Raw genomic sequence first — 13,764 nt, 5'->3', positions numbered from 1 at the left:
GTCAGGGCGCGACAGGAAGGACGACCACCGATGGCCCGGCTGTTCAACCTGCTAGAAAGGCGATTGATTGTGTGAATTCATTGTGTGCTAATCTGCCGGAGATCAGCAATGCGTACAACACCCACTCGGATTCTACACAATGCAGGGACGAATCTAAACCAGCATAAACCGCACAAAACAGTTTGTCATCAATAATGAAAGGGAATAACCTCGCATCCCAGTCCTGGTCCAAAACTGGCCTCAACGTGCACCACCCTGGGACTGAGCAGTCATAACTGACCCAGCAGGGGGACATTGTACATCTTGTACACTTGAAAGTAAACAAACCCAATAGCCAAGCCAACGATCCAGCGTTTTTCAATGACAACACTGTCCGACATTCGCAGCAGCTGCCCGGTGTGCTTTAGTTTCCACTTCAGCACAGACGGCCTTTCTTCCCGCGGCCGGGGCGAGGCAAGGCTTGCGAAGACTGTGCTGCCCAGCAGATGTGAGCCTGGGTGCGCCGGGGGCCCAGGGAGAGGAGCGCGGGATATTATCTCAAAGCCCAGTTATGCGACGCACACTGGAGCGCTGGGGAGGCGCCGACCTCCTCACAGGGGCCCCCACCATACAATAGTCACACTGAACCAAGCAAAGCCAAGAACACTGTGCCGAGAGGGAAGATGTACATCTTCTGAAGACGGCTTTAAGAAGCAGCCGCAGAAGAAACTCTGATCTCACCCGGCACAACTGTGGGATTCTTGCACATCTCTTCAAATGAAATACAAATGCACAACATGATCAAGAATTTGAGAAGTTTAAGCACATTACACTGTAGGTTTAATGACACTTGTTCTCATCAAGTACACAAACACAAAAGTAAGACACCTCAGATGTGCACTTAATGAGGAACCTTTTGTTTAAAAAAATAAAGTGATGCAATGTCCCTCTCCACATGACTGCACAGCAAGACAATCCTTTGTGAAAGAGGAAGAGTGTCTTTTCATCTGCAAAGCATTGCCATTATATGAAAGCCTCCACTCATCAAATAATGAGCCACCAGCCCGGTGGAGCCGGAGAGGAATTCATTAGACTGTGCAGGTGGAGGAGTGCCGAGCCACACAGCACTGAAAGACTTTGAGACAAGTCGGAGCATGCGGAGAGAGTATAAAATACCCACAGTCACAGTGGAGCGCACGAGAGAGGACACAGGAATTCAGCTTGTACTTGCTTGTAAATTATTCTTTCCATAAAATCATGAGAGGCAGGGGGTGGGGGTATAAATATGAATATATAAAGTATATCAATTTAAAAACAAATCTACAAGCCTAATACAACTTATTCTGCTTAAACATGCCTAAATCCTGCATAAATAAAACGTAATGTTTTTGTTTGGTTTTTAATGTCTGTGGGGTGGGGGGGGGTTGCTTTCTCGGTCAAAAAACAAACCACAACAAAAACCGAAGGTGGTAATTTGTGCATTGTGACCAGAACCACAACTCTGCAATGGATGTCATAATACTTGCGCTACACTAAACGCACTACAGACGAAACTCGTGTGCAGCCGATCCTCGAGTCGACCGTTTTTAATCCTCAGGACGTCCAGCGAGGCTTGTGCGTGTGAACGTGCACGAAGACAAGTGAGCTACAAGTGCACTGCAGTAAGAACATGCACACACTGTGAACCTGTAAAAGCTAATGGCTCACACACTGCGTTTACATTCAGCAGCAGAGAACAATGCAATCAGCCTCCACAAAGAGCCACACGGCTGGGCGCTGGGGGATTAACGACCCACTAGACCCAGTAAATCGACATCTGAGAGAACCTCGACCAGACTCTGGATAATCATTAATGGCCAATCACTGTTGGCATAACTTTTCCGCCTCGCCTGTCCTGAAGCGTCTTCAAATGGCACAGTGACAGTTACATTTACTCAATTCCATGTTTTTGTGCCAACTGTACCTTGCATGACACCCCACTGACAAGATAAATTGCATATTAGCTCCTATGTACCATATATTGGAAGTCAATTCATCATTGTCACAATTATGAACTTAGTACAGCTGAATTAAAAAGGGGGGGGGGGAAATCCTCCTTCCAAGAACATTAACATCTACTGACCCACAATGCCCTTTTGGTGGACAAAGGGTTTATACTTAAAGATCTAAGGATGACATCTTGGCCGTTGTTTCTTGAACTGGAGTGCCTACCAAACAGCTGCACGCCTGGGCAGTTCGATACAGACACTCAGAACAAATAACCGGCTCCTATTTTCAATCTGAATTTAATTAAATTGAAATGAGGGATTAATTAAAGCTCAGATCTCATAGGATAACAACACAGAGGAAACCGTGTCCCCTGGCTGGGCATCAACAGGAGCGAGGGCTGGTCAAAAGCAGACTAGAGGCAAAGCAAGCAAAAGGTTGATTTGCATTTATTTTTAAACATCCAAAATTATGCAAAAGCAGACGAAACCTCAGGAACATTGTGAAAACACTAGGAACGGTGGGAGGAAGGGAGAGAGGGATCTGCCAGATCCTTCAGTGACGAGCAATAAATCACAGATACTCCGAGGTGAAAAGAATTCAATACCCTGCCCCCCAGCCCCAGCCCCCGAGTGAGCGAACAGAGGCCCCTTTCTTCTCCCGATGCTACATTTACACTAGCTCCAAGCCCGGCTCTGCCATTCACCATTTGTGAAACACTGAAAGTCTTTATTGAACCCCCACCCCAGGCCCCTCCTCGGATCTAACCTCTTAGACAAAAAATGTGCGATGGTGACAACAAGGAAATAATTCTGAAATGAATAAACCAGAGCTGCCACACAGAGACGGAGAGCTTTTTTCCGACTGTTTTTCTCTGTTCTTGATCTCTCCATCGTGCGTAAATACTTTTGTTTGCAGCGCCCAACTAATTCTCTCCTGAAAGCTCTTTGGAGAAGAAATCTAATTTTAATTATTGCGGAGGTGTAGACAAACATTTACTGAAGAGCAGCGGAGTGTTATACGCGCACGGCCACCAAGGAAAGTGTGGCACAACTACACAGGAAAACAAAAAGCTAAAATCGGAGTGCAGATATACTATACAGGAAATATGGGTTGCAGCAAACCAAGCTTAGCAAATACGCAATAGCCTTTACCTTTGTATTCATATTGACTGCATACAGGGCACACATCCACACAGGAGAAAATAAAAAACAGATGGAAAGAAAAACACTGACACAATGAGAGCACGTCTTGGCCAACGACAACAGACAGATGGGGAGAAATCCAACAACTCAGGAATTGAGATATCAGATACAGAACTGGCTCCATGTGAATTTAGGTGGAAATGGGATTTGGCAAAGAATAACTGACACCATATTCGCAGTCTCTCTCGCTAATCTTGTCCTGTACAGAATGGTTAAGCCAACACGGTTCAACCATCAACCTTGTAAAAAGGATTCAACGGCTGTAAAGGTAGAAGACCAACACAAACGTGGGTTTAATGCTCAACAAAACCAACGAGAAATGTATTTCTACAGGTGCACTAACGAGATTAACTGGCAGATAAATGTAGAAAAATTCTGAATCAATACCTTTCTGTACAGACTTTTTAGTACTCAGATGACTCCCTCAAAGTCTCCACTAATCCTGCGAACTCGAATCCTGCGTTTTTGAAACTATGACTCAAAAGTGCACCGACAAGACACTTACTGTCCTCTCACATGACACGCACTGAGCACAGCCAGGTCTCGTTAACCTCATCACACTATTAATAACGATCAAATGAACAGAATGGGCCTAGAGAAACGGTTTTCAATGACATGTACTGTACTCCCAACCATCTTAAATCGAAGTTAAATCCCACGACAGAGACAGAAGTAGTTTCTGGGATTTTTTTATTTTTTATTTTTTTTTAAAACAGCTTCCTGTCTAACCACCCTATGAATCAGTTAAGCCGAATCAAATGGGCTTTTTAGATTTCAGACATTTGCATCACATGTAGATCAGGCATAAAATATCACGAGGCAAACTTTTTAGCAAAGGAGTGGAGGTTTTTTTACATCTCTTTTTGTATGCCATTGCAACAAAGAGGAACAAAACCACACACGAGAGGACAGCAGGGCTTGCTGGGACTGGGGGGGAAACACCGCACAATGCGTGGCAGTTGGAGCCAGGCCAACTCGGTCTTCTGGGAACCGTAAGCATTTTAACGGCCACAATAGAGGATTCAACCAAGACCGAACAAGTCAGGGACACATTAGTCTAATCAGTATGTGCATTACGGGCCAGTGGTTAGAAGTACATAATTGTAATTCCATGAGTTTTTCCTTTTAATTACCAACTTTAAAATGTATTATTTTAGGTTGTAAGAGAAATGGATGCCAACTAAACTGTGTACATTTTGTTCCTTAAACACTACTACAAAAACAGAAATGAAACCAAAATGAGGAATCCTTCCCATTCTCTGCTTTAATAAGCTATCGTTTCCCATAAGCTGTAAATACATTCTTAAACAAGCGGTTTTAGAATAGGGGACATGCACATCTATAATTATAAAACACGTAAACTGTCCAGCAACGCAGGCATCAGCAATCGAATGATTTCAATTTCGTCAGTGCAATTCACTAGGTAAAAGGGGGAGGAAAAAAAACTTGTGCCAAGATTGTGTAACAGATTTTGTACTTGCGTCAGCGCTCCGCCGCAGCCCACGCCCCGGGTATTACACTGTAACCCACCCAGCCCATACCTGCAGGCCGATGTCACGGTTGTCATTTGAGTTGCAGCCAGCTACATGCATTTGAGAGCCTCGCTGGCCAGTTGCACAGCTAAACATGCGTTTCCTTTCAAAACGCCAGTGAAAGGGAGGTGTGAATGCGACCAGAGGGCATCAGCAGTGTGGGATCACTCACTTGCATCAGAGGCATTATCACCCAACGATCAAGCTGTGGCCATTTCAAATAAGTGTCTAGTGCATTGCAATCTCTTACAAACTCATTGGAGACAGGGACTTAAAAAAAAAAAAAAAAAAAAAAAAAACGCCAGCGTAATCCGACTGTGAAATACAATTTATTTTTCACTTTGGTAAATTACCAGGGTTTCAATTTACTGAATAAAATAAAATCCCTTCCACCCAACCCCAGCCAAGACATGCGAATTCCTTACACCAATTTGTTAACGGTCTGGTTCTCAGAGCGTTTCAAATGCCTGGAAAATAAACCAAACCGCCCACAGCAACATAAAGGAACAATTCAGCTCGAAGTTCAGAGACTCATACATTAAACCACTGGAGTTGTGGTCTTTGTGTAGAAGGTGGACCGAATGGCCCCCAAGGAAATAATTCAATAGAGCATGTACAGTCAAATAAGCTATGGCACAGACATGAGGCATTTCCTCAGGATTACACAATTTACTAATTGAGCCAGGGAGATTACACAGTTTGGTCCGGAAGATAACGTTAATCATTTACCGTCCCAAATTTGTTTATGAAACGGCTTTTGTATGTTTTTTTGCTTCCCCATTTACAGTAAAGCTTGCGCCAAAAGGTTAATGTTCACCTACTAAGAACCTGTGATCAGTATTCAAATCATACTGCATTTCTATAATGTTGTTCCATTTGAAATGTGGGAGGGAAGCACAATTCACACTTTAGTCTTTGTCAGCATTTTGTTCCACCAGCCTAGAGGTGTTCTTTGGACTAAATCCAACTAAAGAAAAAAAAATGAGGTTCGACAACAGTAAAATAATTACCAATCCTAGGAGAGCTGCAGCTCACAACACTTGTTCACGCGTGAATTAGCACGAGCTCCCCGTCGCAGAGAAGCCTTTTGAACAGCCAGACAATTACTTCCAGGGATAGGTGCCTTCTCGAGACCTCTTAATGAGCAGCACTGTGTTAAGAGTACTGGGGCTGTGGGTTTATTGAGGAGAACTTCAGGAAAACGGTCCTCAGCTCCCTTAAGGAGCACAAGAGAAGGAAAAAGGCACAAAAGGCAGAAAATCCTGAGAAAGGAGCCATTAGCCGTCAGCTCGGCTCAGAAGAGGTTTTATCCCCACAAGACCGTCGTGTTGATTTTAAAAAAACAGGATTTCCGTCCCTGTCAAGGCAGACGCTTCCAGACTCTGATGGACAAGTGAATAGCTCTGTAAAAGATGACTGGCAAGTTATAAGCATTTTAATAAATTTTCCTCGCTTATCATTTGCTGCAGCCCACACTTATTCAGTGCACATTTAACACACTGCCAGTTTGATGGGAAGGTATTGGCGACAGTTTTCACAGGCACATGATGCAGTATAACCATTACTAAAACCAAAACATTTAGGTAAATAAAAGTACATGCTTTTACAAAACTACTCTTATTTGTTAAGATTTTTGTTATTCAGTTTTGTTTTAAAAAGACACAGACTAACAATCTTTAACCTGAATCGCCACACATCTTGGATGATTGTCCCTCTGTGATCAAACACCCAGACAGTGAGGATCCAAAGCACTGAATCGCCAGAACTAGAGGTGGACACAAACATTTGCTTATTTGTAAATCATCCAAAAACCAGAGTGTGAAAATCAACTGAAAACCACAAGACGTGTAGAAGATCTCAAATAGGTGATCGCTAGGGATAATCATTGACAGGAACATATCCACCCATGCTTCAGAAGAGGAAACAGTTACTGATTTACCCATGTGAACGCACTAAAACCTCTGAGCCGACACGACTGGTGAGTGCGAAACATTAGCGATGAAGGCTGCAGATACAAGATTATTGCAAATTAGATCAATGGAAAAGATCTTCCATCGTTAGGGAAAGTAAAGCGAGATTAAAAACTGCTAGCCCTCTTACAGCCTGTGATAGATTTACTCCCACTGGTTAAAAATAAAGACCTGTGGTTACTGGTAGGAGACCACAGCATCTTTTAAATTATTCTGGCTCCAAAACAGTCTTCCTTTTAAATAAGAATAGCTCTGAACACGACTGGTTGCCGAGGCCGAGTCAACACTCCTTGAAAACTGGTACACAAAGGTACACAGACCCCGACTACGCCAGCTAGGTGTACAGTCAGTGGATATTGTGCTACTCCAGGGAGGGGATCTGCTTGTTAAAAGATCTCATCACTGAGATTGAGGTCACATGTGGCCCTTACAGAGACCACCCCCGAGGGACTCTTCATAACGCACATTTCATTACTCGGCCGTTTGAGCCATCTATGGATCTGCAAGCAGCAGGGTCTTCGTACTCAGGGGTGAAATTTGCCTGGGAGAAGCGTTGTACCAGGGGCCCCAAAAGACATCCTATCCACACACACAACCCCCTACCTCTCTTCTCTCTCAAACAGTACTGCTCTATGAGACATTCTCGTCTCTTTTGACAAATCAGGATAAATGCAAACATTACACTGTTGCTAGTTCCCTGCAAGTCCAGCCCAAGATAACAGCAGGGTAATAATAGACCCATGAGAAAGAAGGCAATCACTGCCAGTTGAGACAGCCAATCCCATGGGCAGAGACACAGCGTCATCGATAAGACAGGTCAAGGCACGGAAACTGGAACGGACTCTTCCTTTGGCACGGGCGAGGGGGCGGGACGTTAACAGGCTGCTTACCGCCTACATTCAGGAAAAAACTATTGAATATGTTCAATGTGCATCACTCTACGCATGACCCAAAGGGAGAGGAAGTTTGTTTTTTTTACTCCGCTAAAAAGGCACATGATCACCAATTCATATCTTCCAGTACTTAAAACAAAACTGGACCTAAAATCAGACTTTACGGTGTTGGCGAACACACAGGGGACAATACACCACAGGCCGATCCAAGGCTCATAACCTCACAAAAACGCTGCCTGAACAGAGATGAACAAGTCAACATCCTCACATAATGCTCAGAGTCACTGCCTCCATGTCACACACAGAGGCTCCTACGAGGAGCGAGCACTGAGCGGAGGAAGCCTGCGGCTCCGTGGATTATCATAAATCACAAACACGCTCCCACTGTGCGAAAGGAAGGAAATTGGGTTAATATACCAATCTATTTTGGACTAGAAATACACACCAGCAGGGGGTTGCTGGAAACCACATGCAGATCTGCTACAGGCACCAATGATCCAAGGAGCGGAGAGACACGAGACGGGTTTTTAGAGAAGTGCGCCACAGGTGAAAACCACTTGATGAAATAAGCGCCTGAAAGATGCCACATACAGTCCTGTAAATGAGCAACAGGGGGCTCAACTATTACACACTTCAGGGGTCTATCCTAACCAAATAACGGTGGTCCAATTAGCAGCCTGCGTCCACATAAACAATTAAACACAAAGGCTGCTGGCTCCCACAAGACAAAGTGATTTCAAAGGGACAGTCGGTGACAAGTTTGTAACACTCCTGCCCCAATCCAGAGGGAGACATCTGGGAAGAGACACGTTCTGGCAAATGTACAGCCAACAAAACACCACATAGCTTCCATTAGTTTGTATCGCTTTTTTTAATTTTACATAAACATTTAGTGGCAAGACAAGAGCCAGGGCGAAAGGTCTTACCCTGTTCAGAGTCAGAGTCCCCTCTGGACGTCCCCGGTGCCACAGGCAGCGGTCTGGGGGGCCGGGGCTTAGGGGTGGGGGGTGAGATCCTCTTCTTCCCGATAAACTCGACGTAGGTCCCAGGGAAGTCGCCCTTCTCCTGCGTGGTTTCGTTCAGGCCCTGGAGCCAGCCGATCTCGTCGGGCCTCTCCTCGTACCCATCCCCGTATCCCTGGGCCAACAGGACGGCCTTGTTGACGAGCAGTATGTCCCCAACGCGCAGGTCAATGTCTTCCTCCCGCTCCTTCTTGTAGTCGTACAGCGCACGGTACTGAAATCCCTCGGCACTCATTTTGGAGACTAATCGTTATGGGGCGATTACTCCAGCTTTTGAAAGGAAATGTGGCTTTGTTGAGCAAATTCCCCTTTAAAATATATTTTAAAAATGACAGAAAAAAAAGCAGTACACGCATATGGTTCATGTGTTTATCATACAGCCAAAAGTCTGTCGATGTCACCAGATGCTTCGAGAGTCTCTCAATCCACTCTCATTGCAGGTTCCGGATGCCTGTTCCTCATTCCGGTCCACTACGGTGCGTCGGGACAAAACTATTTTAAAGTTCTGAAATCTGTCGCACCTTCATGGTGCTTCAGGTACAATGTGCCCATCTGTCTAAATCCTTCTGCTGCTGCATGCCCAACACATCCCTGACCTAGGAAACAAAAACAAAAACGTCTTAACTATGCATCATATTAGCCCGTGTTCTTCAGTGCGGTCAAATTATTCAAATATAAAGCTGCCTTGAGAACATTGTAAAGGCGTTTCTCAGTTAGAACCATCTACAGACCACACACTTCGTCTCTGGCCGCTGTGCCAAGTCACATTTAAAGCAATGAGTACAGGGTGTTTGGTCACACAATTGGGACTTCCTACTATTCCTAAAACTGTGGTGAATGTATTGCCAGTTCATGGATTCAATCCCAGGTGGGGGGCACTGCTGTATACCGGGAGCAAGGCACTGTACCCAGAATGCACCAGTACAAACCCAGTTGTATAAATGGGTGTGTAAAAAGAATGTGATATTGTAACAATTGAAAGTAACCCTGGATAAGGGTGTCTGCTAAGAAATATGAAACTAAAGTGCATAATGTGCAATATCTACTGCTCAACTTAATACTTTGCCAAAATGTTTTTAAGGGGTAAAAGTCAGAACTTTAAGCACATCACTAGCCTAAGGAATAGGACTCGAACATGGGCGCCTGTGAATCACGGCCACGGGAGCAGAAATCATAATCTGAGTGGGTGGGCGGAGTAGTGACCAAGCAGAGCAGACCGGACTCCTCCAGCCCGTGTGCCTGGGCACCAGTACTTCCTGCTGGGATTATGAGATGAATGCAATTCAACAGGAATTACCCACTGCATGATTGTGTGAAACCCACCATCCACTTTTAATATTTTCTGCCCATACAAAATCAATCAGCGCACTGAAATTAAAGCAGTCTCCTGCACTGCAGTAGAAACGGGTCAGCATTAAAGATCATAAACATTTGGACTCCAGTGAAAGGTTGCCTATAATCCATTGTGTTCAAATTTGAAACAAGGTCATGTATGTGTAGGAAGTATTACAAAACATCGTCTGTTTTTTAAGTCTACACATTATTCTTAAACCAGCAAAACAAGTAAATTAAGTTACACTATTCAATATCAGTTAATTTTTTCCTATGAATCTGTAACCAACTCCTGCACAATACAAGACGCAACTGCCCCAAGCAATGATGAGAAATACTGACACACCAAAAACCATTCCCGGCCTTTAAAACATAATCAAAGCCAGTACCTGTAAATGACGCTATGGGCTGAGCATGCCAGCTATGTAAATGTCTGTGGATCGTTTTATACTTACAATACTGCCATTTATCCTGCAAGCCTCAAACGCGTTTGCTCTAGCTGCAGTTGGTTTTTCCCCACTTGCCAATACAGTGAGTATAGCGAGTTATAGGCATTGTCAGAGCATTAGTAAGTAAAGCCCATTATATTGTGCACTGGCATTTAAAATTCAATAATTGCACTGGACAAGCGGCCAGATAAAGCATACATGACGTTAGCCCGTTTAGGCCCATCAACTGGAATAGTGCCGAGCAAACTGAGCAAAGTGTTTCCTAATTATTTCAAGCAAACCCCAAAAACATGCAACAGTAGCAGCACATATCGAGTAAACGGTCATTCATGCATGCAGTTAAAGCACATTTCCAATGCAGCAATTGGTTAGTGTAAAAGTGCCCCATTTTCCTTTGGTTTACAGCGAGATGTAAAATGTTATTCCGTTTTAATATTTAGGTGAAACCAAGAACAAGTTAATGGAAACCAACACAAGATCCAAAACCTTTAACAGTACAACCACTAAACTAAACTTGTTTTAAGTTCAACTGATGGTATGAAACGCATCGATAGAAATAGTAAGACCTCTTTCAACAAATAAACCAAGAACTACAAACATGCACCAGCCTAATTTCTCTGCAGCACATTTATTGCGGACCAGCCCGTGAAACAAAAGCGTGCGGCGCTCCTGGGTCTGAGCTACACGAGAGCAGTGCACGGCGCAAAACGCACATCTGACGCAATTACAACGATATCACCCGAAAATAAGGCAAACCACGTGCGGCGGGCACAGACCCTCAGACCGTACAGACAGGACAGACAGGACGGACAGGACGGACAGTGCACCCTCACTCCCTCCCTCCCTCCCCCCCCGGCGCACAGCTCGCCCCGGCAGCCGCGCTCCAGCCGAGCCCCACTCGGGCACAGAAGGGACGGGTCCCGGTTCCCGCAAGTGTTTCAAAGCGCGGCGTCTACCGAGAACAAAGGGAGGCGTGCGGAGCAGCTCCACACCGGCCCGGGCGCCCAGAGCCGGCCGCACCACACGCACTCCGCCGCGGCGACACTCACGGGCGAGCAGAGCGCCTTCCGTCCGCGGAGCAGGAGCGCCCGCCTGCGCACACCAGGTCCGTCCGAGCCGGAAGAGCACGACGCCGACGTGCCGCGGGTCCGGGGTCTGGAGGGGCAGCCGGAGCGCGAGAGCGAGAGAAGAAGGGTCCGACCGCGCGCGCCGCTCTCACACTCTGCGCGAGCCCCGGGCGCCGCCACGTCACCGCCTGCGTCACCGGCCTCGCCCCGCCCACTCCGGGCGCACAGGCGCCGCCTCGCTCCTCTGGCACCGGGACGGCAGGCAAATCTGGGCAACGTTTGCATTGCGGGATTTCGTTTTGTGTGTTTGCTTGCTTGCTGTTTTAACCCGGGGGGATTGAGATTGAAATGGGGGTTCTGTATGCTCTGTAATTAGGTTCTTGTAGAGTTTTCAAACCTGTCCTGGAGGACCCCCCGCCCTGCTGGTTTTTGTTTACTTGATTAATTGAACCCTTAATTGACCTAACAAAGCAATATACCTTTCAATTAAGTCACCTAGGTTGGAACAAAAACCAGCAGAGCAGGGGGTCCTACAGGACTGGTTTGAAAACCCCTGTTGTAGAGCTGGTAGAGTTTTCAAACCGGAGGAGGACCCCCTGCTCTGCTGGTTTTTGTTCCAACCGACGTCTTAATTACTTAATTGAATGGTATATTGCTTTGTTAGGTCAATTAAGGATTCAATTAAGCAATTAAGACCCCAGTTGGAACAAAAACCAGCAGGGCGGGGGCTATTCCAGGACTGGTTTGAAAACCACTGTTATAGAGATTATAGGCAATTCACTACCCCTTAACAAATTAGCACCCCCCATGTATTTGCTTTATTGACAATATTTGAAATAATAAACAGGCCATAATAGCAGTCATTATTATGATTATAATGATGACTATAATACCTCGTGCTAATACTAATTATAATAAAAATGATCACACTGAACACAAACAGTAACCATATCAAACCAGGTTTCAGGACAAACAATAGTTTTAATGGGGGGGGATATGTGATTTGGGGGATTTTTAGGACCGGTTTGGGGGGGATATTGAGGACCTGGCCTCACAGTGCGCAGCTCAAGGCAGGTGTGACGCAGCGTGATGACGCACTGATGCCCTAACGTGTCCCGCACGCCGCGTGTGGCACGTACGTCAACTCAGTCCTGCAGCCGCACAATTACACAACTCCTCTGAAAGCCCTGCTGTCCTAATGCAGCCGCACTGCCAGGGACATTAATCTGCTTTCGAGCTCTGCGCTAAGAAGTTTAACTGGGGGAAATCACATAAATGCTGCAATTACATTTCTTATCCCAGCAGGCAGGATGGTTTTTGACATATTTTAGAGATTCACATGTGTGCGCATGTGCAAGTGCATTTGCAATTTGATACATTAATGTGTGTAAAAATATAACCACTTTCAGTGGCAGACATGACGTATGATGATACTGGTGATTTTATTTGTCCACTCCTTTGTTTTCCTGAGATTGGAGAAACCTGGTCTGAATGTCTTGAGTAATTTTTGTTTGCATAGCTACCAATTTTCTGTGTGGGTGACGAATGTCCAGCTGCAGAAGGTGAGTTTCCTCTCAGAACGTCGCACAGAAGGGTAATTAGCCTCTTTTAAAAAGTTTACCACATCAATTAATTAGGAAGTTGTCTCCTAAGGGGAATGGCAACCCAGCTGTTTATGATTATCTTTTTTAATTGCAGTGTTTATATTTTTCACGGCTGACATCCCAGACATATTTCCTATCACAAAACAGCAGAGAGACTCCCTCATGCAATTGAACGTCTGTAACCATTCATCAAATATATTGATGTCTTGTTATGAAGCACATTGTGATAAAAGAGTTAAACAGACGCAGGACAAAGTCAATTGCCTTGTTGAAAAAGTTCTAGTGCACCATTGCAACTCCAAATGCAAATTGGACAACTAACTCAGGTTGTCAATTTGGGACACAATGTGAGTAAGTAATAAAGCAAATAATATAGTAATTAACAAATTGCTTCAATAGGGTGTTTTAAATAATTCAACAATTTATCTGGATAGCCTCCAGCATTATTACAACATCGAAATGGAACTGAGAAATTACAGGGATTCGGGGGAAACACAAAGAGTTTAATTCAGCACAAATAAAGCCTGTGATACTTTAAGATACTTTTGAATGGATTTGTCTCAGTGCCTGCTGTGTGTTGTGGCACCGTTTTGTTTTTAGGCACTGCTACAAAAAGGGAGAAATAACAAAACGATACCCTGAAGATGACTAAATTACTTACTAAATGACATTACTACACTATTACCATTCCAAGTGCGTTCTGAACATAACATCGTGCTCTCAGT

At 44.9% G+C, this 13,764-nt stretch overlaps 1 protein-coding gene across 2 annotated transcripts in view; it reads right to left on the bottom strand.

The window, feature by feature from the left end:
• The window catches only part of pik3r1 (phosphoinositide-3-kinase, regulatory subunit 1 (alpha)), a 32,691-nt gene extending 21,096 nt beyond the window's left edge, over positions 1–11,595 (bottom strand). Inside the window, exons 1-2 of one of the 2 annotated variants that reach the window (XM_066711572.1) lie at positions 11,418–11,595; positions 8,492–9,183 (exon numbers count right to left, since the gene is read on the bottom strand). In XM_066711572.1, the coding sequence (XP_066567669.1) occupies positions 8,492–8,822 (331 nt within the window). In that variant the 5' untranslated portion in view covers positions 8,823–9,183; positions 11,418–11,595. The remainder of the gene's footprint in view (positions 1–8,491; positions 9,184–11,417) is intronic. The other variant, XM_066711571.1, reaches the window with a different exon arrangement.
• Positions 11,596–13,764: the final 2,169 nt, after the last annotated feature.

The sequence above is a fragment of the Amia ocellicauda genome, chromosome 8, assembly GCF_036373705.1.
Source record: "Amia ocellicauda isolate fAmiCal2 chromosome 8, fAmiCal2.hap1, whole genome shotgun sequence".
NCBI lineage: Eukaryota > Metazoa > Chordata > Actinopteri > Amiiformes > Amiidae > Amia > Amia ocellicauda.
This window is presented reverse-complemented; position numbering and strand designations above follow the sequence as displayed.